The 27336-nt window shown below is 42.3% G+C and overlaps 1 protein-coding gene across 1 annotated transcript in view; it reads left to right on the forward strand.

The window, feature by feature from the left end:
- The first annotated feature begins 20607 nt into the window (after positions 1–20607).
- DACH1 (dachshund family transcription factor 1) overlaps positions 20608–27336 on the forward strand; it is a 356631-nt gene continuing 349902 nt past the window's right edge. Inside the window, exon 1 of the mRNA XM_053936033.1 lies at positions 20608–21347. Within this exon, the coding sequence (XP_053792008.1) occupies positions 20608–21347 (740 nt within the window). The remainder of the gene's footprint in view (positions 21348–27336) is intronic.

Genomic DNA, 27336 nt, shown 5'->3' on the forward strand with positions numbered 1-27336 from the left:
TCTGTTTTGATGTCTTCTGTCATTCTCCTAAAGAGCTTTGCACTCTCAAATACTGCCACATATTCCATGTTGTGCTTTAGGGTACCCAACACAACTTTAGATAATGGATGAATTGCAGCAGAGTTCTCACATTACTTCATGCCTTTTTTAACTGAAATACATCTCTAAAAAGGAAAAAAATTATCTGAGGTGTGCAGAAGAAAGTACATGAGGCTCAGAGGAGACCCATGATCAAATGCTTTTTAATGAGGATGTGGCCAATCTCTACTAGATGGAACTGAAATTAAGCAGACTAGACATAAACCACTGTATTCCAGTAGTCTGGACACCAAGAGCAACTACAGGAAATGCATTTTACAGTAGACACCTAGAGTAACTGGAACAACAGAATAAATATTTCACCAGTGAACAGAGCAGGGATGATAAGTAAGCAAGAAGAGCAGTATTTATTAAAACAGACAGCAAAAAAACCCTCTAAGCATTTGAAAACATACAGAACAGTGTGCCACATACATCAGATACCAAACCATAATGCTAAACAAACTTATGTTGAACAGTGTAATGTTCCAGTAAAGAAAGAGTGCACTGAAGACAATGACTGTGCAGCTGCTTCCAAGCTGTTACTGACAGAATACCAGAATACAGCTTGTTTCTTTGGAATGAATGACTTCAATATTGAATTACAAAGCAAGAAACATGGAAAAGACAGTGCGAGGGGAAAACTGACATGAGGAATCATCAACGAAAATGATGACTTACTGTCTGACATACTGTTCTCCAAATTTTCACAAGGAAAAAAGAGGCAAATTTTTCAGACACAAAAAGAAAATTTTGATCACACTGCATTTTCTGAAGACAGGTCATGTGTGGCTATAATGCACCAGCATGCCAGGCAGCAGGGGTCAGTGGTGACCATAACCAGTACTCTGCCAAACTAAAAATAAAACAAAGATACCCTCTGCTTAGGAAGAGACAAAGATCAACAGTGCAAAACTGAAAACAAAAGGGTAGCATAAGGAATTCCAACATGGCCCTAAGAATAGGCTGATACTAGTGTATTATACAAGGGAAGCTCAAATGCAAGAAAAAAGGGAAGGGCACAGACTCAGTGTGATTTAGTTCATCTGTCACAACTGGGTTTTAGTATACTCACAGCAAAGATGGAAATGTGGTGCCTAGATGAGTAAGCAATAATTGAAGAGCTAAGGAATTCAAGGCATGGTACTATAAACTGTGAAACCATTTAGTATTTTTAACTAAGCAATGTTTAAAATGGGACAACTAAATGAAAAGGAGGAAAATTCTCATTGCTGAAACAGAAGAGATGGAGGGATCCTTTAAAGGGAATAATTAATAACATTTCCTTATCTCAAGCACAGCTTTATATATAATATCTAAAAACCAAAAACTAATCCCACCCCATCAGGATTTCAGGACAAGTTACAAACAAGAAGCTAACAAATAACAAAGAGGCAGGATATAAAATCACAACAGAAAAACTAGAAGTATTTGACTCTCTTCCCTGATGAAACTGATAAATGTTCTTAATGAAATCTGTGAAGGCAGAAAGGAAAAGCCTTTCTGAATAATAGAAATAAGGAAACTGGGTAGGATATTGTGAAACAGTGACCTCACTGCCTTAACAACTGGAGACAGCTTGTACTGCTCTTCATAGCAAAAATAATTTCCAGTGTGATACAACACATCAGTAAGTATACACAACTTACAAAAGCAGACAAATTCTGTTTGAGAAATAGAAGATTAGGTCAACTACTTTTCCCTTAAACTCTTCCTCCTCAGGATGAGTCAACAGTACTTCCAAAAAAGGTCAATACTATCCACAAAACAAACAAACAAACAAACAAACAAACAAAAACCACAAAAAAAAAAAAAAAAAGAACCACCCCCCAAAAAAAACCTAATAAAAAAGAGCATTAGCCTTAAAAAAAAAAAAAAAAAAAAAAAAAAAAAAAGCCACAAAAAACCCCTTTTTTTTAAAAGCCTACAAACCAGCTAAACCAAAACAAACCTTCTTTTAACTCTTATGATGAAAGGTTACATGCTGGTAGGCAAAAACATTAGAGAAAGAGAAAGCCCCAATGAATTAGGTAATTCTGATTAAATACAATACTGGATTGTTCTGACTCTAGAAATATGAGTGGAAGGACCAGAAATATGAATGCTCTGTCCCAGTCAGCAAACACTTCTCATCATAAGGAGAAGACTTCTTAATCTCAAGAGAGTAACAAAAAATATAGTTCTATTTAATTCTTATAACTTCAAACTCAAACCCTGACAAAAGTATTTAAATGATATAACACAAATATGTAATTTCATTACAAAATAAAAGTTCAGTAACTAAAGAATTTCTATTGCTTTTTGATAAATGCATCAAAAAGGTGGATAAGAACCTGTTCAGATCCATTTTTTTTATCTAATAAATCAATACTCCAAGACTACATCTATGTAAACTGAAATCAAATTACTATTTTCTATTACCAAATATTCACCACTTTGACTTCAATGTTTTCTGTGTGTGCTCAATACCACTACAAAAGGTTGGTGGCTACAACTCAAAAGAGAGTGCTAAGGATTCTCTGAAACAATATACTTGCAAATCTGAAAGAGTTCTGGCATTATATTGCTTCGGAGGCTCCTATTCAGCATGGAAATTATTAAAGCTACTCACATACTTAAAAACAAGTTTACGGACAAATGTGCTAGGCACCAAAGTTTAGTCACTCTGTGACACTGCAATTGAAGCTGAATGTAAATTTGAGAAAAAAAAATCGTTTTTTTTAAGGTTCCACAAGGGGCAGCACATGATCTTTGAGATCAGCAGATTGTTGTAATATGTACAAGTCTTAAATATCTAAGAAAAACTATATTGATAGAAATCTCAGAGGTAGCTCAAACTGCTCAAAAAAGCTTACACTAAGTAGGCTTCACCATGTACAGTTTTGTTCCTATTTTGTCTGGATAAATATTCTGCTTACTCTTAAACTATTGAACCTTTGTGAGGAAATGGACAACACTGGGGAAAGTCCCAAAGGGAATAATATATATTACTGATATCTGTATAAGGATGAGATTGGCAGGACATCCTTCAAAGAGTAAAAACAGAGCCCAGAAGAGTATTCAGGTTTAAAGGTGATTACACTTTAAGAAGACACACTCTACTACGGATGCAAAGTGGATGCATGGTGTTGAAAATATGCAAAAGGAAAAAAAGTTTAAATCAATATTGAACATCAGACAGAGAGTAGTAACCTGGCTTTATACATCTTTGACCAATTTCTTAGCTGGCAAAAAGTGACATTGCTTGGTTTACTCAGGAGGAGCTTGGATATTCGTAGCAGCTAGGGATTGAAGCCCTGGTAAACTTTGATGTGTTTTGTTTAAATTAGAAAAAGGATCAAAAAAGAGGTTTGGCAACTAGTAGGGACTGCAGTAATAAAAACATGGACATAGAGACGGAGAGATAATTGTATAGTAATCGCTCTGTTACACTTGTTGGCCTACATACTTGTGATCTTCTGTTGCTAGTCAAAAAAGAAGGCATTCCAGTAGTGATGCAATCAGAAAGCATTAGAAGCATGTAGTAAATTAACAAAAGGCTGAAATTCCTTTAAATTAATAAATATATCACAGACACATTTATATGGTTAGTTATGGATGTTGCAATAAAAGTCTCTGAGGTTTGACCTGATAGCTCATTTTTTATCATGGGAATGGGTTATGGGATGGGAGCAGGCTATGAGAATCAACTACTGTTTATTTACTCAACTGCAGCAAAAAAAACCTTTAAAAATCCAGCTTTGTGTATATGTGAAAAACTGGAATATATTCAGTTCATGTAGACTCTAATGTTTGTGGGAATAATCATAATGAACAGGAAATAAAGAGTAGATTTAATAATTAAGACCACCTAATCAATGTCCAAGTCCATGTGACTGTACAAAACTTGTGGCAACAAGAGAATAAAAAAATTTCTAGAATTGAGTAGAATTCCATTACAAATAGTTTGCAATGCTTGACCAGTAAAATCCAACCAATTATCTAAGCCCTGAAAATGCATGCACTCCAGAATAATGTTATGCATCAACAGTCAGTGGGTCTGTTCTCATGCATAGAATTACTCTAGTGTATAAATTTTTCAGGACTGGGGCCAAGGAATAAATATAATGCCAGACAACAGAGCCCAAAGACAGTTGGCAGCCATTCAGGGTAGTGGGGTAGAGGTATCAAAGCTATTGGACATTTGAATAAAATTAATAAAACTATACAAATGAAAGATTAAAAAAAAAAAAACCCCAGATATTTCAGACTTTACACAATTGTTACAGTTTTTTTACATACAACAGGTTTTCATACAACTTTTACATTTCATATGACCTTAAACTGGAAAGAAAGGGTCAAACCAATTACAGGACTAGGTAATAAGTTCAATTTGGCTAATAAGAAGCAAGGAAAAAAGGAAAGGGGAAAAAAAAAAAGAAGAGGAAGAAGACATCAGAAAATCAAAAACTGTGTGTTTAGACTTACCATAGTTTTTTTCCAAGTCAAAGATTATAATGAATACTTAAAAATAGAAAAAAAATGGTCATTGAGAAAGCATTTAAAATGTTACCTTGATCACAAGTAAAAGATGGCACAATAAAGAGAAAAAAGTGGATACAAAGGAAATGGTGAGTGATGAAATTAAGAAAGGAAGATGTGGGAGTCGGTGTTGAGGGTAGCAAGCCCGAGATGTCTTGGGAGGATACTTTTGTTTAACTGTGTTGATTTCCCGAGGCTCTCTGCTCCCTCAAGGTAATAGCTACCTGCCAGTCACCCGGGACTCACTCCCACAGCCCAGAAAGTTCTATTCTCCCGTTCCCCCATTGGCTCCTGTGTGACAGTCACTCCCCTCATGTTACACCATTGGTTAAATGTATATCACCTCACCTCAACTCCTCCTTCTGCCACTGTCCCCATTGGTTAATTGTACCCTGTCCCCGCCTACCTTCCCCCAGTTTATATACTTTGTACCCATGCCCTACCGTGGTTCCCATCAGACTCTTGGCTGTTAGCTCGCAGCTCCAGCTACAGTTTCTACTGTCAGCCTGCGCTCTGTCCCTGGATCCCTCCTCCTGTGGTTTGTCTCCCTCCTGCTTCACCTGCCTCCCTCCCAGCCTACCTTCATCCTATCCCTGTGGACCCTCAACTCAACCTTCAAATAAAACCCAGTTGGAACTCTATGCGGAGTGTACTCCCGTTTGTTCCTGGTAAGGAGGATTACTTCATCCGGGCACCGTTGACTGGTCGACTGGAGGATTGGTTCGTGGGACCTGGGACAGTAACATCACCAATCTCGCGGGTCACCCTGCAGGACACGGTCTGGGGTGGCCCGCAGTAAGATTAAATATTAAAATAAATTGGGTACCTTAAATGAAAGAAGAACTTGACATATTTACAGTCCACTTGTGATAGAGGCCTGTCTCAGATCACCTAGGACATTTTTCACAGTACCAGCTTAGAAGTTATAGTTTAGGTGTTCCAAATCTCTGCACTGAATATGCATACTTCTCTTCACTGACTGTATAAGGAGACCAGGCTCCTATCTCTGACACATAAACCATCTAAAGATAGGTTGTGTGAGTACTGTCTGGAAGCAGCTGCCACAGAATAACTGTCAGCCTCTGGTAGTAAAGAAAAATCTAAAAGAAGAAAACTTAGGGGAAAAAACCTCCAAAGAATACAATGCTTGAAAAGCATTGCTTTTCATAACTATTACATACCTTTCAAAAGATACAGTAATATCTTTGCAACTGCAAATACAGTCTTAAAAAAGGACCAGGAAGGTTCAATAAAATAAACTAGAATGTTCCAGCTTGCATGTTTAGACACAGACAAGATGTCTAGTAAAACAAAAATATACCCTCAGATATTTGTCCTGTGTTTAGTTAAAGGGTTGGATAGTGCCAAGAAAGACTTTCAGGAGATCTACCCATAGGTAACTTTCAGACTTCAGGACAGGTATTATAACCATGGACTTCCATTAAAGATGCAACAATTAAGCAGAGTAAGGCAGTGTTTACTCCAGAGATTTTACAGCATAAATGTTCTTTATTTCAGGGGAAAATAATGTCATTTGACCTGTGAAGGACATTCACATAGAATGGCAGCATCTACAAGCATTCCCCAATGAGTTAGGATCCCCACTTTTGTCCTCTAGGTTGCATTAATTTTGGCTGTGAGAGAAGGTAAAGTGAATACCCTGCTAAGTGTCAGATCTGATTCACAGGGTAAGCAACAGGATGTGAAGAGGGCACATCAAAAGCCCACAAAGCTCCATAATCTCAGTCATTCCCTGTACATTTATTTATGTAAATAGACTTGGAGGCATGCCCTGAAGATCAAAAAGTAGCACAGTGAAATTACTTCTCTTAAATGAGACTGGGAGGTTGAACGCTATTTGACAGATCGAAGGAAAAGAGTTTACTGATTTAGATAATAGTTAAAACAAAAGAGAGCATTAATCTGATGTTTACATGGTTCAAATATGGGATACATCTCTCATACAAGCATTTCCTACAGTGGGCAAAGAAAGGAACAAACTCTCTTTGACCAGAACCTGTGATTAGGAAAGGCAATGGCATAGGTTTACATTCTCCCTTTCCTTTAATCCTGCTTCTGAAAGGCAGTCAGGCTTAATGTTGTGAACTAGGAAAATGGACCCTTACTGATGATCTAGACCTGAAAAAAAATCTCAGACACCTTTGCCAATCCATAGCTTTTAAAATTTATTATCCTTAACTTTTCTAGAGGTGAGCCAAGCCCACCCTTCTTTTTACAGTCATGTTTAGAAGCAGGCTGTATATTTAGAGTCTACAGTAAAATAGACTGCACATTCACAACACTGAACTTCGCTTTCTAAACTATGGTTTAGTCAAGTACTTCATAGTAAGCAACACATAATGCACAATAACTATTAGAACTACATTCTGCTTCTTTGACTCTACAGTAAAGTCAGATGGAGTATAAATCATATTTCTGAGGGGTTTGCCCCCTCTATGCTGCAGTTCATTACATAGTAGTGCAGGGTACTATAGGCAATGTGATTGTTACTTCAGCAATATAGGTATATATAAATTAAAAATAATGTAAAAAGAAAAGAAGACAGAGAAAATCAAGATAACAAGAACTGCAGGTCATCCTCATGGATTATAAAAATGAGATCTAAAAATAATTAATAATGAGCGATGAACTACATCTAGTGTTGAATTCTCTGCCTCTCTCTGGGCTGGCATTAGCTGCCATTATAAATTGAGGAAAGAATTCCCAAAATAATTGCAAATAGCCACTAGAGATTCTGCACACCAGTTAATGTGTGTCTGTGGCATGCTAACAAAGGCAATTCCTTAGCAAGCAATATGCGAGTCGCCTGGGATGGTTAATGAATCTGCTTTGTGGTAAACTTTTTAGTACATCCTACAGAGACCTTTCAAGCATGTTGCTTTTGGAATTCTGTTATTTCTATTAAGTTCTTTTGACTGAAATTCATATTTCCTTTTATTCAGGAGATTCTTTCAGTGCAGTTTTCACTGTGCTACACATCTAGCTTTGGGGAAGCTTATTGCAAAACTATTAGTTGTTACCTGCAGTTGAGAGTATTGTTTTCTGCTTTATTTTAAAGTGTGGGGGTTTTGTTATTTTTTGCACTGTTTCATATGTACATAATTTTTAATCTGTAGTGCCTCTCAGAGAGCCAGACTGCTAGGAAGTTACTCTCTTCTGTCACACTCTACAAATATTAAACTCCAGCTCCCCATCATCATTTACAGCCTGTCCCCTACAGAGGGCACCTTTGTCTTATTGGAATTGCTTCTGCAAAAAAGATAATCGCTGGTTATCAGAGAAATAACTGAGCCTTAAAGAGAGCTCAGACTTCTCACAGACACAAGGACCTTGCTTGCCTAGGTTTTTAATTAATCAAGTTTTGTACTGTTACTCAGTAGCAAGAAATAATGTTTCTTTCTGCATTATTATAGTCTCTCCCAAGGAGCGAGGCAATGAACTGAAGATTGCTAGAATTTACATGAGAGGTCAATGAGTGCTGAAACAAATTAAAGAGCATAAATTTAGGGGCTTTTTCTTTCCATCTGTATTTAAGGGATTTGTCATTAAAAAATGTTTCTGAGATGAGTACTAAAAACATTGTCTGTGGGAAAACAAGCTGTAGAAAGAAAGTCAACCATTTCCCAAATAAATCTTTCTAAGAGACCTCCAATTAGTAATTGCTATCTGAAAGCTGTTCAAGTGGAAGAAAGTAAGATTTTATTCTTCTTTGTAGGGTTAGATTATCAAAACTGACCCTGAAATTTTTTATTTGGGAAAAATAACAATTGACTGCAAGGCTGAGTCAAAAAGTAATTTTCTTCCTGATTTTTTGGAGTGCTATTATTTATGAAGTGTCAAGTATATCATTCTTAGTATCTACTGGTTCTGAATAAAACTAGCGATACTTTTCTTCTCAAGACTGTTTTCCAGCTCAATCTGTAACACTGTCTTCCTTTACAGGCCACTTCACAAATGTGTTACGACAGATGCAAACATCATTGATTTGTAAATGGCAAAGTGAAAATTCTAAAAAATAATCTTTCCTCTGTCATTTTATATGTGTCTGACTATATAAAACAAGTTACAGCTGTAAAAAGAAGCACAAGACATTGTATTTATGTGACTCCCAGACAGGCCAATACTGTGTTAGTTCATATTAACTGGGGGGAAAACACACTAATAAATGCATTGGTCACTTTGCATAATGCTTTTTGATGGTGTTCCTATCAAAAAAAGTTACAAATAGCCTTATAAATTTAACAGGAGGCAACCTGTTGCAAGAAGACTCTAACTTCCCAGGCTGGTTTCTGGGACTGACGTTGAGTGTAAAGAATCTAACACAAAACCCAGCAAGGAATGTGCCCTGCCTTCCCTAACATTTTTCTCAAAGCTCTTATAGAAAATGCATTCATGTTTACATTTTCAGCTTCAAATACCCAGCACAAAAGCATGGGAACACAAAAACCTGAATCTCTAGTCTAGGCTGCAAAATTAATTAAGCAGGACTCGTATTTGTGCGTAATACTTTAATGCCATTGGAAAACTGTTTTAGGGAGCATTTTAATGCAAGCTCCTCCTGTGTTATAATTTTACTTCCTTTTTCTTCCCTAATTATAAGCCAAAGCTGGATTCCTAATGAAGGAATGAAGGAAATGAAGGAAACTTTTAAGATTTCATTTCTAGAAATCAATAGGAATGTTGCCCATGTAAAAATTGCAAGATCAAGAGCTTATACCTATAAAAACATCCAGTGTGAATGTATGTTTTAAGACAGTTACTGTAATATAAAACAGTTCAAGCTACATTTGCACTAGTGCCAGGAATGTTCCATGGAACATGATGGTCTACACTGTAAAACTGTTTGAATTGCCCTCGGTACATTTTAAGCATCCTAAACCCCAATTCCTGGGTGCAGTTTGAAGGAGAGGGAGGCTGCACATCTGAGACGCTTCCTGGATGGAAGGCTACTACTACTGTCCTGTTTTGAACAGGAGAATTTTACAAAGAGGCATATGTGCTAGTTGGCTTCATTGCATAAGAAAATTCCCAGGCAAGTTTAATTTGCTGGCATAAACCTAGCTTCCAAAACTGCACCCATTATATATCACTGTATTTAAAAATATTCGGCTATCAGCCCTAACTTGTAAACTGTATGCTGAATTCTAAGTTTATATCAGCAGGAAACAAAACACTCAAGAAAACACTTTCTCAATTATAGATACTTCTATATGCATTATTTTCCTTGTATTTGTTTCAGCTTGATTGGAAAAAAATAAAACTTAGAGTTGTTAGGAAAATGTTTGTTTTGAATATGGTTGTAGATAGTACAGATTACAACAGAAAGTAAAAGCCACAGAAGAACATTCTAGAAGTATCTAAACTACTTAGGGATCCCATTTTCAAGAGAGGACAACTTTACCAGCAGAGAACAAAAGGCCTTCATTTTCAGTGAGGGGTACTCCATGATATTGACAGTGAAGACACCGTACAGGCCCACAACAGGTATGGTTGAATTCAGCCCTTAAAATCTTTTCTCAGCAAGACGACACATTTTCCTTGAGAAGTAAGAGAATCTTCCTCCTGGTAGTAGTGTATTTGTCAACTGGCCTAAATTTTCCAAGGAAGAACCAATGAAACCTTAATTATTGCAGACCTCATATTTGAATGCTCATGTTCATTGCTGCCATGTAGGAAACCTGGCTTAAGTTCTCTCGTCCTGTGGGAACAATAGAAGCTGGATGTGTGAAAACTGGTTTCCCACACTGGAAATGACCTGGCCAACTGGTTATTAGCTGTACCACAGAATACAAATATGGACGCAGAAGCACACAGCCTCATTTCAGCTTAACCTTCCTTGAAGGTCCACTTGCACAAATGTAGTGAACCCAAGCCAAGACTGCTTGTGTTTAGGCATGGATTCTCTCTTCAGAGCTGCTGAAAATCCCCAGCAGCTCTGAGATTTGTACCTCCATCAGTATGGCCAACAGTGGAAACCTGCACACTTGGTGAATTGCGTCCACGTGAGCTTACATGCTAAGGGATTTTGGCACCTACTAAGTCATGAGATAATTAGCAGTATAAGTGTGGAACCTGAGTTTTGTTGTGGATCTAAGTTGCCCTGTTCCTCTTCACATGCAAAAACAGAATAATCCTGAACTGCCTGAGACTGATCATCAGATAGAAGGGTGTAATTAAGCAAAAGCACAACAATTAAAACTCTAACTGGCTAGATTAAAGCAATTTAGATGGTGGTAGCTCATTTTTCTTGTTTTGAAATTTACATCTTAAGTTTATACTCACATGTTTAGAAGAACAAATTTTAATAAAACCAACTTGCTAGTATATACTTTTGACTGAAAAGTATTTTGTGTGGATAAAATTTAATTATTTTAATTCACCTTGTTTTCGATGTTTATAATTTTCTTAAATTCATTTCTTACTTGAATGTATTCACTGCTTTTCTGTAAAAATTTCCTTTTCTTTTCAAAGTATAAGAATAAAATGTGGTTTTCTTTTTTTACTCTTTTGTGACTTGGCTTCTTGCTTTCCAATGTTAAGTCTCTGCCTATAGAATTACAGCTGCACCTAAAGCTATGAATGTATTCAGGAACTGCTAACTTTATAAGTATTTTTATTGGATAAATATTCCAAGAATTTACTTTGCATAAAGACTTAAGTACATAAGCTTAAAACCAAGTATTCATATTAAAAAATTTCAGTTGCAGTGAATCACTGAGCACTGAAGAGGAACAGACAACAGTGAATTCAAAAAGTCTTAATAAAAGTCTTTTGCCATTATCCACAATCAATTTGTATATATTACAAGGAAACTTATTTTGACCCCACTACCCCTTTTTAACTTACCATAAAGACACAGGAACTGTATAAAATGTTTTATATCCATGCCAAGTGTTATCCTGTTTTAAAATAAGTGGATTTTTTTTTTTTTTTTGGAAATGAGAAAATAGAGAAAATCAGGAATCATTGCAAATTATTTTCAACTAATTTGGTATTTAGTGCCTTCCATATCAATGGGTTTGTGTAACAAATTTTTGGCATAGGGAACTATTTAGGTATACATTTTGGTTGTTTTTATTGATGAAGAATGCACAGCACAAATAAGGGAAAGGTGTGACTGTCAAATAGCGGTAGAGAAGGGATAAATGTTAATCCTGGACTGCCTTTCAGTATCCACCAGATTATTTTAGACCTCGAGCCCAAGGTGCTTGAGAACATATTTGGAGTTTTCCTTCTCTGTTAAACAAGGTCTTAGTATCTTAAGACATTTATACAAAGTGAACCAATGGTTTACTGAAAGCTTTTAAAGACAGAGTTAGAAGAAGACAGATCTAGCTCATCATCACCTACTTGTGCTCCAGTGTGTGTGATATAATCCAAAGCTGCCTCTTAAAGCTTTGGGAACCCTGCACAGGAAATTATATTATGCTGGACACCATTTTAAGTGCTTGGATCTGACTGGGAACATTAACCAGTAGCCCAATCCACAACAAACAATAAGTAAATGCAAGAGACATTCACTGCCATTGTGAAAGTTTATTATGATCTTATCTACTTGGTATCTTTTATCCAGAGGGTTGTTTGTTGCCTTCCTTGGAAAATTCATCTCCACATGAAGGAGATCAGACAATCTCCAAGAAAATCTCTACGCTGCCCAGTAACAATCACTCATGAGTATAAACAAATAAACAAATCCCCCAAAACACAGCCCCAAAACACCTGAGAAAAGAACAGGGCCTAATGGAAATATCTAACAAATCTGTAGTTTTCAAGTGTTGGGGCGGGGTATCCAAAGCTCAGAAACGTGTTTGGTGTAGTTCATGTTTCCTTCCCATCAAGGCTTTACATCCAGGCAGACCTTCCAATTCCCTTCACTATGAGTGTGAAGATGTATGAAACACTCACCCCATTCACACACCTCCTCAGACAGATGGGGAGCAGCAGGGGAAAGACAACTTTTCCATCTCTGCTTTATCTAAGCTTAGACAATGAAGAAACAAACTCTCACTTAGTCACAGATGGGTTTAAACCTTCTTTTGTCCGTACCACATTCCCCAGTTCCGCGTACATTTCCTTGCTCTAGAGGACGTTTCCCCGCGGGGCGCGGAGGGGCGCGGAGGGAGCGCTGCCCCGCGCTCACAGGCACTAGCGGGCGCTGCGCTTTCTGTTCCGTTTCTCCGAGCAGCGATGTTCCACACTGCGGTATTCCGCACTGCATCCAACCGGCCTGGGGCAGCCGGGGCGGGACAACTATTGCTTCCATATAAAAGACTCGGTCTGTGCGCGGACTGTACAGACAGTTGTCATTTATGCTATTTTACTTTATTGGAGCTGAACTGGGAGAGGTCACTGGTGAGCAAGCACGAGCAATGCAGGCAATTACAGCCTCTTTACAGCCTCTTTTTTTTTTTTTTTTTTTTTTTTTTTTTTTTTTTTTTTTTTTTGTGCGTGTGTGCGTGTGTGTGTGTTAAGCATTACCCCGCAGAGCAGCCTCCCTGCATCACAGCTCAGGGCTCAGAAATAAGGTGTCTCTTGCTTTACTTCTCTGTTTTTGCTATACAAAACACCCGTGACGTCCCAAAGAAGGACAGCTGAAAGCTGTCGCAGACCTCTGCACGCTACGTTGAAATATGGGCTTATTTTTGTGCGGCTGGCAACATAACTTTTTTGGGTTTTTTGTCCAGGCTGGCATGGGGGAGAATTAATTTAAAAAAAAAAAAAAAGTCCTCCACTGACACATTATCTCTTGTTATTTCACAAAGAAGTGATCTCTTTGGTACTATTGCAAGAGACATTAAAAAAAAAAATAAAAAACAAAAACAAAAAAACAAAAACAAAAACAAAAAAAAAAAAAAAAAAAACAAAAAAAAAACCAAAAAAAAACCAAAAAAAAACCAAAAAACCAAAAAACAACCCAAAAAAACAACCTGGGCACGTTACGGGAGTCTACTTAGCAACTTTCAGACTTTCTTCCTCTGTTATGCTACATAAATACAGTAGACAGAAATGGGAGATAACGCTCCCAAATGCCAATGAAGAGATCAGTTGCTTGCCTACTGTCCTTTATGACAGTGGAAAAAGCACTGGTTTTCCCTAAAGCAGATTTTTTTTTCCCGGTAGCCTGATGGATGGAAAGCCAGAGCATTGTCCTCTGACAGCTGATCCTTATCGGGCCGATGGGGGTATTGTGTTTCAGCTCGTGGCACTGAAAAACCTTGTAACTTTCTTTTGAAGTTAAATGGCTTCGTTTTGTTTCTGTGTGTGAATTACTCTCAGAAGAACTACAGTGACCCAAAAGTCGAACTACAGTGACCCAAAAGTCGACCCGTTTACAACGCCCGTCCAAGCGACCTGTTCCTGTCTCTCGGGCGGAGCTTTGCCCAAGAAGGTCCCCTCGGAGGAGCAGGCGGGCGAGCAGGAGGAAAGGGGGAGGGAGGGGGAGGCTCCTCAATCAGCCCAGGTTGCATCGTAATTAAATTGTGTTTTATCCTACCGAGGCATGCAAAATATCGAGCACAATACAAGTTTAAGTAATTTGTTTGTACTCTTACCTGTAGGAGTTGGAAATTAACAGCCCCGCTAGTTTACTGTTAAGTCTGGAGAGCGAGAGATTGCTTTGCAAACATTACAGTTATTATGTCTGCAGTTGGTACTCTTTGTATAAATTATTGATCAGCCATCTTATTTTTCTTTCTGCTTAATGGATATTATAGCATAGCCGTTTACACGCTATAGTTAAGGTTGTGTCAGCACTTCCATTTATAACATCCCCCTTTACCCAGAGTTTATAACTCTCTATAAAATTCTGCTCTGTGCTGAAACTTTTCAAGCAAGGGCTCGGACTTTTAAAAATCCTTCTTCACTCCCACCTCCAAAAAACAATTAATAATGTTTGTCTGTTTTTTTGAAATATGGGGATAATAAAGGTAACACCCTTCCCCCCTCAAATGTTTTTCATTCACTTAAGTGACATGAGGAAGAAGAGGCTGCGTCTCGCAGGCTGTCAGTTCCTATATAAAAAGAAGGCAGCAATGTGCATTTTTCGCCGTTGTTATTAATATTGTCACGGGAAGCAATTAGCGCTGGAGCGGCAGCCGAGCCGCCACCCTCCGCCCGGCCGGGCGCGGGGGCCCGATCGCCTCCCGCCTCCCCTGCCATCGCCCCGCGGGCGGCGGCTCCAGGGGCTCGGCGGGGTCGAGGGATGGATGGAGGGAGGAGGATTCAGCCGCTCCCCCAGCTCCCGGGCACGGAGCAGGAGGAGCGGTCCCCCTGCACCGGCAGAGAACCGCATTGGAGAGCCCGGAGCACTGAACACGGGGCCGGCTCCCCGGTGCCAGTGCTCCGATTAGCCTGGGTCGGGAGCGAGGGATAGAGCGGCAGAGAGAACTAATTCTGTAAAGGGGGGAAGGCATGGCAAAGGGCAGCTCAGATTAGATCACCGCTTTAACATAATTTAATGGCAAGGGCTTTGTACTTCATAATTATTGCTCCGAGCGACTCTTCCTACCTGTTGGTAGGTGAATTAGCATGTTGGACTGAGGACCTCTGATGAGAGCCCAATTCTAACTCAATCACAGAGGGCTCCCATCTATCCCAGCCCTCTTTTAAATCACGCAGGGAAGTTGGTTATCATTTCCTCCCCGCGCTGCAGCTCTCCTGCTCGGCTGTCAGTTGTCAGGTGAATGTCAGCAGGCAGTGCCCAGCCACTGCTCCATCCATCCATCCATCCATCCATCCATCCATCCATCCATCCATCCCGAGCCAGCCCGGGAAGGGACCACGACCCGATCCGTTTCACCATGTGGCTCTGGTAGCAGCAACGTGACCGAGAGGCTCAGATCGACAGAAGGGCTCTTTTAGTTACTGACTTCGAAACGCTTTTTCTGAAGACAGAATAGCGATTTAAGGGGGGAAAAAATTCGTAAATAAGCAATTGGAGTTAATTAATTGGAGTTTGGTTTTTGCAGTTTCCATATATGCGCTTGTGCGTGGGCGTGTGTGTGGGGCGTGCGTGTGTTTGTGTGTCGGATGCCGGCGAGGAGGGAGGGAAGGGATGAGAGGGCTCCGGAGCCGTCGGTTATCGAATGTCTCAGTACAGCGCGTCCTTGGCCGCATCACCAGTTACCATCCCCAGGGATAACACCCACTGCTCTTGGGGATGAAGGGGAAGAATTGAGGGATATTCTCTGGGGCTAAATCCTGCCTCTCTACTCAGGCGGTGAATACCCTCGGAGCCAGTGAGCTGACTCGCGGGAGTAAAGCCGGCAAAAGCCGCTCTAGCGCTGAAGTGCCGGGGTTGGGGTTAGGCAGGGCGTGTGCGAGCTGCCAAGCCCCAGCAACTCCCCATCCAGCTCTGTGCGAGGGATTGCCAGCCACTGCTCTCAGCTCTCCGGCTGAAAGGTTCACATTAAACACCAGCGCAAGCAGGAGCAAGTGCTCCCAGAATCTCGTTTTTAAGGACTTAAAAAGTTATTTTTAATGGCTCCAGAAGTTTCTTCACTTCCATTCTTCCATCACTTTTTTTTTTCTTTTGTTAAGCAGGCACCATATGTAAATGCAATTTGTAGTAAACAGAATGTGAAAGCAATCTTGCCATGTATTTTGGATTTTTTATGATATATGGTGGACTGTTCAGAAATGCATGCTATTGTTAAAGCTGTTTGTGCCCAGTGTACTAATGTACTGTTTGATTGAGTGAATTAGCAGTCATAACAATCTGGCAGTCTGGCCATAGAAGTGTGCTCAAATTGATTTGTGTTATGGCTGGACTGGAAAATCTAGTGTTAGTTGTTTTTTTGCCCTGGGGCATTGTTTGTACCAAACTCCACTTTTCATTTAATTTTCCAATAGATTTTTGAAAGACCAAAAGGCTTGTGATCAACGTTTGCTGCACTTTATTATTATTCAGCTATTAAAAATATCCTATGAGTAATTTCAGGTTCCCCAAAACCTTGCTTTCAATTAAAGTAAACATAATTAGCGTGACGTCGTGCTTGGAATGGCAAATCTCCCTTTGTATCTATTATGCATGTTATCTACTTGTCCTGTCACTGAAAGGAATCCAGTTTGTATTTGTATTGGACAAGATTTTGTGCTACTTTGACTATAACACAACAATTAGAAAAACAGCGCTGCAGTATCTAGTTTTTTACTACTGATACATCACTTCACATCAATCTCAATTGTATTCATGGTGTTTGTCAATGTTTAGTAAATATCTTGGTAGAAGAGAAGCAAAAAGGGATCCCTTTTCACACACTTACATTTCTATGAGTCTATTTTCCTGAGCGATGCAGGGGGGATTCTGTATGAGGTCCCTCCCTCTTTCTCAGTCTTCCCTCTAAATAGCAGATAGCTCTTCAAAGGGGGATTGCTGCTCGAGACCTGAGATTAAAGCAAAGCAGAACTTACCTTCTCTTTGCCAGTACTTGCTCCTTTCTTGGAATCTCTGCTCTGCAGTTGTTTGCCAGAATTAGAATGCAGCATGATTAAACCTAAAACAGTACTCTATTGATCACATGGAAAGCTTTATGAAATCATCTAGTTTCTCCTCTTCAGAAGCAGTGAACAAAACAGGTCCCTATACAAGGGTAAGACAAGACACAAGACAGAAAGGTATTTCTCAGGAAAATAAACTCCAAAGAAATGCAGGGGGAAAAAAAAATGTGGATGAACGTAACATGATAATACACTATTCATCCTTACCAGGTGCCTGTCTTCTGTTCATCCCATCCCCAGTCCATTCCTTCACACACGTTCAGAAGACAAATACTTTTCTGGGGTGTTTTACTGAATGAATTTAAATATTTAATTATCAATAATAACTGAAGATGAGGGAGGGAGATGGTGTACTATCGTAGCTCCTGTCATTTAAGTGTTCAAATTCCTTAAAATGCAACAGCTACAATGCATTTTGTAATTGCATTTTACCCTTTACAGCTGCCCTCAAAATTGTAATTTAATAAAATAGTGAACTCCATATCAGTCTTTTTTTTAAAGCAATAAATTACAATCACTGTCAATACATCTTACTGTTTTAACATACATTTTACTATACCAGAATGGTAAAAAGAAAAAAGAAGAGATAAAGAGAGAGAATACCTACCCTGAACAGCTACATGTGCTGAACAGAAACCCTGCTTCAAACAATATTCCAGGAAAGAAATTAAAGACTTCTTAATTAGTGCAGCAATTAAGCTTTCTTGGTCGCATTTTAATCAGCCCAGGCCCTATCAAAGGACAAACAGAACGATTTGCAGGTCTTTGAATTTTAAACAGTCTTATTGATTTCAGCACCATAAGTCTTCACTTGACACAGGGAGAATTTTCAAATATCAGTTACAGTAATTTGAGTTTTGTTGATATCAACTCAGAGAGAGAAAAAGAAAACACCCAACAACATCATTACATGAAAGTGTCAGCAAGTAAGAGAAATGCAATCTAGATAAATTTACAAAGAATGACCTCAGGATTTATTGGTTTATGTGAGTTTGTCAGTGTAGGTGCAAGTTAAATTAAATTGAGACACTCCCCATAATAATTAGAAACACTTACCGTGCCAGAAGCTTTGAGGAATCTCGAACTTTTTCAAAAATCTTTCTTTCTAGGTTTCTAATCCCAGTGTTGAATTGATATCATCAAGGTTAACCCAAACCCCTGGTAGTAAACCCTTTCAAACTACATTTTCCTTTGGACCATGAGAATTATACATCTGTGGGAGCACACAGCAAATAGAAAAACAGAAGAGCTGGTGTACATCATGTTGTAGAAAAAGTAGAGAACAAATGAAGTGGTAGCTTTCCTAATTCAGAGTTCACCCAGATCTCCAAGTGGCAATATCACGCGTGTCTGGAACTGTCCTGATCTTCTTATGGAGCTGTTCTGTCTTCACAAGGTGTGAGAGAAGGTGATGTGCAAAAAGAACAGGTGAGGAAAGAAAATACAGACAGAGTTGGCTTTCTACAAGTGAAAAAAAAGGAAGAGGCAGTGTATTTAGATTTTGAAATTACAAGTTTTATGCAACATTAGATCCCACCACTGGGATCCCACCACTGGAACTCAAGTTGTATAAGCTCCTCCAGATAAACAATCTCAAAAAACCCCACCTAAAAATGGCTCAAATAAGTGTTCTGCACAGTCATGGATACACAAAACTTTAAAGTAAAACATTACTCTGTGTTTTCATGGTTTTATTTACAATTTTAAAGATTTTAGTGCAGGATAGCTTAAATTTCACTAGCAAAATGTGTCTTAAGTGGCACTAGAACAAATTCTGGTAAATTAAAGTACAATAAGCAAGCAGATCATATGAGAATAGTTTATGTCTGATACTGTGGAAATTCCCGTCCACCAAATTACTACAGTTGAGATTATCCATTCTACAGATGTGTCATCCTGTGAGTCATGTAATAGTATCATAGGAAAAAAAAAAAAAAGGCTATGGGCACATACATGCATCTCAATTAAGTACACACAGGGTGGATTCTTGAAACAGGAAGAACTACGCACGCACCGACCCCTGCTTTTGCAGACCCCCCCCCCCATCTGTACCAGTGGCCATTTCTTTACCCCTTTCAAAGTGCGAAGTGCCCCCAAAACACGCAGAACCCAGCCCCAGGCTTTCCCGACGGAGCCCGGCACGCCAGCTGCCAAACGCGCTCCACATCCCGGCTCGGGGCCGGCAGGTACCGCGCCTACCGCCGCCCCACTGCGCATGCGCGGGCAAGCGCGGCGGCTGACTTTGCGCGCTATCGGGCGCAGAGGGGACGGGCCGGGGCTGCGCGGCTGCTGCGCGCCGCCGGCACCTGTTGCGCGGCGGTACCTGCGCGGGCCGTCCGCCTGCCCCTCTGCCAAGTTACTTCTGTGCCGCCGCAGCCCGCTCGGCGCGGCGTCTCGGCGGCCTGACCCGTAGTGCCTCGTCCCCTCCGATCCGCGGCTGCCGCAGGAAAGTCCTCTGCGGATGCTGCCGCGTGGGGCTGCCCGTGCGCACCCCGCTCAGCCGCCGCCGCCTGGCGCGCAACAAAGGGGACCCTCGGCAGCAACTCCCACCCCGGCGGGAGGAGCGTTTGTGGTCCCGGGAGAGCAACAGCAGCAGCAAGAGCAACAGCCCCGTCCGGAGGTTTCTGCTTTTGTCTGCCCCGGCAAGGTGTGCGGTGCCCAGCGCCCGCCCCGCGCCCCGGCTCCCCCGCTCCCGCTCGGCTTTGGGGGAACGCTGGAGACGCTCGTGTTTCTCCACAAACTGTGTTGACGAGCGACTGTTGAAAAGGGCTGGGAAAATTACATCTCATCTCTGGTGGGGTGAAATACGAAACATGTAATCTAACGGTTCCTGAAGGAGGGGGGAGAGGGACTTCTCTCCCTCTCTCGCTGTTTTCCTGCTCCGGGTTCCTGGTTGGATAATTTGGGTTAATACTAGTGAGTGAGCCTTTTGCTGCTTCAAAGGGTATTTCAAGTTGCCGGAGCTCCTCCCCTCCGCACCGTGTGACAACAACAACTCGTCCAGCGAGCGAGCGGCGGCGGCGGCGGCGGCGGCAGCAGCCAGCACTTCCCCGCTCATTTTCTCTCTGTCATTCCCCTCTCAATCTTTGATCAATGTACTTGCCAGAGAGAACCGAAGTCCTTCAAACCTCCTCCTTTTCACCTTCGTCTTTAACGTGGTGCTAGAGCAAGGACCACAAAAAGAAACTGCCCTCCCCCTCCCCTCGGCCCCAGCCCCGCCGCCCGGAGCGGACTTCTCCTCCTCCTCCTCCTCCTCCGTCCCCACTTGCGGGACACTTTGTGCATTCTCTCTCTCACTCTGCCCCCTGCTCTCTCGCTCGCCGCAGCACCTGATCTGGGGTTATCCCCCCCTTCTTCTCCCCCCTCCTCCCTTCTCTCCTTTCCAATTTTTTTTTTTAATTTTTTTTTTCTTAATTTTTCCCCTTTCCCCTGCGTGTGTGTGTGGGAACTTTCCCCCCTCCCCCTGCCCCCTCCGCCGTATATGTGACCATGGCCGTACCGGCTGCTTTGATCCCTCCGACCCAGCTGGTCCCCCCTCAGCCTCCGGTCTCAACTTCTGCCGCCTGCACCACCACCACCACCACCTCGTCGTCGGCCACCTCGTCGTCGGCCACCTCCTCTCCGTCTCCGTCCATCGCTCCCCCGCCGGCCGCTTCGGGGACAAACCTATTCCGGCCGGAGCCCATCGCAGCGGCGGCAGCGGCAGCGGCGGCCACAGTCACCTCCACCACCAGCGGCGGCGGCGGTAACGGCAGCGGCGGCGGCAGCGGCGGCGGCAGCCCCAGCCTGGGCACCGGCGGCGGCAGCAGCAGCAGCAGCGGCGGCGGCAGCGGCGGCACCTCCACTCCCAATGCCAGCGCGGCCAGCGCGGCCGGCAGCCTGCCCGGCAAGCCCGTGTACTCGACCCCGTCCCCAGTGGAGAACACCCCCCAGAATAACGAGTGCAAGATGGTGGATCTGAGGGGGGCCAAAGTGGCCTCCTTCACCGTGGAAGGCTGCGAGCTCATCTGCCTGCCCCAGGCTTTCGACCTCTTCCTGAAGCACTTGGTGGGGGGCTTGCACACGGTCTACACCAAGCTGAAGCGGCTCGAGATCACGCCCGTGGTCTGCAACGTGGAGCAGGTCCGCATCCTGAGGGGGCTGGGAGCCATCCAGCCCGGGGTCAACCGCTGCAAACTCATCTCCAGGAAGGATTTCGAGACCCTCTACAACGATTGCACCAACGCCAGGTAAGCGCCGCAAGGCACACGCGCGCTCCGCCGGCCCCCCCGCCGCCGCCGCCCCCGTCCCACCCCCGCGCGGTGCGGTCCGGGCCAGCGCTGCGCCGCTTCCCGCTGCCCCCTCCCGCGCTGCCCCGGCACCCAGCCGGCCTTCTCCGCTGCCAGCGACGCTGCTTCTTGGTGGGACAGAGGGACAGAGGGAGAAAGGGGAAGCCGTGTTTGTGCCCCCCTCCCGCTGCGCCTTGCAAGTGTTGCTCTGTCATTGTCCCCTTCCCTGCCCCCCGGGCCGAGGCGTGCTGGGGATAGGGGTGGCCGCAGTCAGCGCAGCGCGGGAGCGGAGGGCCGGCGGGGGTGGGAAGGGGCCAGAAAGTGCTTTCTGACCCAACCTCCAGCTGAAGTTTATCCTTGGGTGTATCTTTAAAGCGGGCAGCCCTGGGAAAAAGCCGCCCGAAGGGTGCACGGGAGTGGGCGGGGAGCGGTCCTGATGGGGGGACGGCGACGTAGACGCTGGGGTGCCGCGGTAACTGTGATGGGGCGCGGAGCTGCCCGGGCGTCGGGCCCGTTCCGGGGCGATGGAGGCCGCTTGGCCGTCAGCTGCTGTCACACATCCGAGGGGGCACGTGCACTTTTTGTGTAGGGCTGTAAGGCAGTTGCCACATGGCGAACGGGGGAGGTGAAGGCAGGGCGGGAAGACAGCGAGGAGGAGGAGGAGGAGGTGCAGGCAGCTTTTCTCTGGGGTAGTGGGGAGAGATGCCAGGCGGCCGGGCTGGGCTGCTTCCTCGGTGGGAAGTTGGGGGTGTCGGTCCCTGAGGAGCAGGTGCGAGCAGCTCCAGGCCCCCACCAGCAGAGGAGGAGGAGACGGGGGGGCAGCGGGAGTGCGGCAGGGATTTGCCAAGGCTGGATCCTGCTGCCGCGCAGAGTAACGCGGGTGCGGTGGCGGGGACGGCGCCGAGGGCGGGGAGCAGCGCTGCGTCTGCGGACGGTGCGGGGGTATCACCGCACCCCGCGGACCGGGGAGAGCGCGGGGGGGAAGCGAGCCCCAAACTTGCCACAGCCGAGGAGGAGTGTCGGGGGATAGAAGGAGCTGGCAAAAGAGGAAATTCCTGATGCAATAGCCGCCTTTGCAATGGAGGGCGAAAGCGTGGGGCTGTTATCTCTCAATCTGTAGGTTACAGGGCTGAATCTGCTCGGTAAGGAGAAAGGATCGCATAACTGCCGTGACCCCGAGATCAGAGCGGTCGGAAGCGCCGCCAGTTCCCAGGGGCTCTCCCCCTGCCTCAGGCGGGGGCGGGGGGCTCGGGCTGTGCCGCGCTGGAGGGGCGATGGGAACTTCCCACGGAGGAGGTCGTGGACAAAGTCCCGATGCTACTTGCAATATACCCAAACAAACAGACCGGGCTCGTTTCACTTTCCTATTGTCAGGTTTCAAGGTGCAGCAACAACCAACACGTGGGGAATTAACCCCACGCGATGCCATGCTCCTGCCCGTCCCGTCCCCAGTGGCGGGGGGTGTGACATCCCCTCCTCCTTCCCTTCATCCTCTTCCCCCCCCGATTCAGCAGAGGGTGCCTGGCAGTCATTAGCATAGAGCCAGGCGAAGCAGAGCGCTTACTCTGCGGTAGCAGTTGCTGGATGGATTGTTGAAGTTCCTGAATATTCAGGGCAGCAGGACAAAACAGCCTGGAATAACTTCCAAGCGCTGACATAACTGTAGCTGCTCGGGTAACTCTGCGGTTGTTCCATGTGGAATCAACATGATTATTAATAGCTGCTCTTAGACAATTGTTGTGTTGGGGTTTGTGTGTGTGTGCGCGTGTGTGCGTGTGTGTCCGTGTGGTGTGTAACTTGCAACAACTCTGTAAGAGTTCCAAGATTTGGTCCTTAAAGTAAACTCATGGAAGTTTTACTTTGCCACAGTCACAACCGTGTGAATTTTAATTTGAACATGTAGAATTAAGAAATACAGAAACTTTTTTTTTAGCGGGGGTGGTTGGGGGTGTACAGAGACACCAATTCCTGGACTTGGCATGGTTATAAAAGGGTTTGGCAGCCTGGTTGTAACACGGCTTGATTATGTCAACAGCACAGAATCGGCTGTGTTTCAGCTGTTCCTGAGGTCTGCTGTGTTACCATCCAGTGTAGTAGAAATTACAGTAGTGGGTTCAGAAGTGAGTAGGATTTGACCCTTAAAAAGCGTAATTGTAGTAGACTTACTTATACATCCATTAAGCAAATAAATTAATGGAAAGGATATACAATAGGTATGCAAAATGTATTATTACAGTATAGACGAATAAAGCAAAGTGGGTCAGTGAGTTTTGGTCAAAATGGATGATATGATGGAAAGACAAATCTGTATTTCCTTTCTGGATTTCCCCTCTAATACCTTTAATTCTTCTTTCTTTACAAATTATTTTTAATTATTTCTGACACTACAGTAATTATGCAGGGTATTTTGGTCTACTCAGTTTAGCAATTTAAACGACCTTTCCTGACTCTCAGTTACTGCATACTTTAGCTGGGTGATGTCTTTTTGTATCCTGGGTGGACACTTTACTGTTGAGATGGAAACTGGAAGAACCAACTCCATCCTAGCGGCTAAATTGTTGTACTCATCAGATTCAAAAATTTTGAACCAGCATCTTATCACTGTTATATTTGTCTCATAATCAGCTGATGCACTTGAGTACGCTAATCCCTCTTTGGAAAGCTTCATCAAGGTTAATATGTTATTTAATCAAAAAAAGCATCCAAATAAAGCCATTACTTTGTTGTTCTTTAAATGGATTGAATTGTTAGTTGCCGGTTGCTGTGGAAATAATTTCTAATAACTTATTTCAAAACGGAAAAGTTTTAGCTGTGTTTCACCAAAATGATACATTTTAACTGTGATATTGCTATTTAAAAAATCAATAAAACAAAAATCAATAAAACACCAAGGGATTTTCTATTGAATGCATAATGTGGAGGTCTGTAAAGTGAATTGGTTTCTGTGTTTATTTGTGATACTACTAATAATAACATGATACTAAAGGACCTTTTTCTAAATTAGGCTTGTGTATCAGTTCACTGGAAAAATAAGCTTCCGTTATGGAAGATGACTTTTCTTTTCTGTCATACTGACCTTTGCTTTTATTTTCCTCATAAAAAGCATTGGCTGCCAAACAGAAATCCAGGAAATAGCAAACTGTGCATTTAGCTTACATTCCGATTAAACGGTTTGACATTAATGGGATGCTAGAAAGCCATATGCCAAACAAATAGGGGAAAGATAAAGGCAAAACATGGAAAATATTTAGAGCTACTAGATGCCAATTGAGTCAGGTTTCTTGAATGTGTGGCTGGAAGAGAGTAGCGAACTGTGCACTGGATGTCACCTGCCTAGGATTAATGACCTGGAAGCTATTGATCTCAGATTGTTTCTGGTCTCTTGTGTTTTGAGCACTTGTTGTGGAATTTTGCCATGCTGGGTCTCTTTCCAGAGTTTTCCCATAGACTTAGGCTGGCTTTGGATCATGCACACCCGAGTAAAGGCTAAAAGGGTGTGCTTTCTTCTGACCTCCCTTCTGTGACCAGGACATGTTAATCTCTTCTGACATTTGAAGATGATTTTGAATGAGTTCATTGACATTCATACTTAAAGCGGGGAATTATTTGCAGCCTTTGGAAGCTATTACAATTTTTGGAAAGCAACCTAATTGATTTTTAAATGTAAAGGGGAAAGATGCTGAACAAGAAACAATTCTCTTCAAAGCCCATCTTACACAGCAGTTATTCAGTCCCTCTTTTCTAGCTTCTGCTTCTCTCAGATTTTGTGGACCTAGCATGTCCTTGTTTACTGAATACTGCACACTTGCATAGCTTTTTTTTTTTTTTTTTTCCTGTTTGTATTAATTAAAGGAGTATCTTACCCAGATAGGTTAGTACAGATGATAGATACTTTAAATGAACAGGTCAGCAAGTGCAGCTGGAAGGAATGTCAAATATATAGTACCTGTGGTTTATATTGATGACCTTCCTTCTTGTCACAGATTATTAAAATACAATCAGAAGAAATGTGGAAGGCTTTACAAGCAAAGATGACTTCTGGAAGGCCAGAAGATAAATTGTAGTAACTATGAAGGAGTAAAAGATTTGAAAGTGGTTTCCTTAGACTTAAATAAAAGAGTCCAGTTGCTCATAATAACAGTACTTTAATATCTATCTTACATTATGTATTTAATGTAAATATTGTAGTTTAAAAGCTGAAATCCTTGGACTGCAACGGGACAGAACTATTTACCCCTTTAATCTGATACTTCAGTTGCTGGCAGTAGCAAGGTATCTGATACTTTGGAAGGGAACACTTCACTGGGAACGCTGGCTGCTTATCGAGAAGTGCTGCCGGATGCTGTTCCTGTGCAGGGAGGTGAGGGCCTGCTGGGCCTGATTGCTTCACATGATCTTCCTCAAGGATTCAATTTGATTAACTCCTCCTTTAGCTATGAATATTGGTAAAGTTTTATGTAGGTTTTTTTTTGTTTATTTTTTTGTTTTAAATTAAGAAATCTTTTCTTGTCAGATGTAATTTATGTAAAAAAGCATGGTTTTATTGTCAGGTCAGTATCAACTTTACTTACATGAAAGAGCTATATGGATAATAGCTTTGTTATTTCCTCAGACCACTGCCATCTCTGTTCAAATGCTTGGTTCAGTCTCAGGCTTCCATGCTCTTTCTAGAGCCACAGGCCCCCCCTGCGTGGGGCTGCTGAGCACCCTGGGCACATGGAGCAAGTGCCCGACAGTGTGTCCCTATGGGCTGTGCTGGGGGCTACTGCGCCCACCCCGGGCTTCTTCTCTGCCCCTCTTCAGCACCGTAAACCAAAATGCACTCAAAGCACCCTTATTTGCAACTTGTCCTGCTTGATATTCTGTAATCCGGAGTTGATTCTGAGTATTTGTTGGAAACACTAATCTTGTTTGCCCACCATTTAGTATTTCTCTTGTTTTCCCCTGTTCCTAGATCATTGCAAGTGTCTGTTTTTGCCCATCTCTGTGACTGGTCATCTAAAGTGAATTGCATACAAAGCAGAGAATTTTCATGCACTGGATTGAATTTTAATATTTTCCTTTTGAAATAACTAATTGATATATTAATTTGTTACTGCAATCCTTGCTGATCTGGTACAAGTAAATCTCTTTCACCATTGCCAGTGTTGCCTAGTCATGGGTGAGCTTTACAAGTTTAGCTGTAAAAATTCATTAATGGCTGTAAGATAGCAGAGAGTAGTTAGAAACAACTGAGTTTTATCTAAATTGTATGAGCCAGTGAAACAAGAGTCCAAAACAACCATGATGCCTGTCTGGTTTTAAGTAACAGGACTGGATTTAGATTGTCTTTGTTCTTTTATAAGTTAAATATGTTTTGTTTTAAAAATAACGTTTGGGACATCTGCTTTGCATTATGAGTTAATTCCATTCATTGTTTTAAAATAGTGATTAACCTTTTGCAAATTATATACTGCACACGAACAGTAATTTTTTCAATAATCTTTAAATGTGCATGCTGTAACAGCGCCATAATGTGGACTGACATAATAGGAATTGACAGTAAATTTTTAGTTGCCTAAATACGTATTTAAATGATACAGCTGAAGAGTCATCTGCAAAAAGCTATTATGATCCAGAGAGTTAATTCATATATAGATAATTTCTCCAGTGTGAATTAAGAAAGATTTTTTTCTTTTTCCATTATCATTTAAATTATTTTCAAAAATCCTGAAACATAAACTAAAAATCTTTATATTTAGAATGAAGATGTGTCTGTGACTTAAAATAATGAAATCAAGTTTGCTTTGAGGAATAACTTTATTCTTAACCCACTATGTTCTACTTATTTTTCTGATACTGTGTTTAGCCTGGGGCATCTCCTAACAAGTGCTGATGTTTCATTCCACAGGCATTGCAGAATATTCAACTGTAATCTACAAAATGTGGAATCTTAGCATTGGCTGTTAAT

The sequence above is a fragment of the Vidua chalybeata genome, chromosome 2 (assembly GCF_026979565.1).
Source record: "Vidua chalybeata isolate OUT-0048 chromosome 2, bVidCha1 merged haplotype, whole genome shotgun sequence".
In the NCBI taxonomy this organism is placed as follows: domain Eukaryota; kingdom Metazoa; phylum Chordata; class Aves; order Passeriformes; family Viduidae; genus Vidua; species Vidua chalybeata.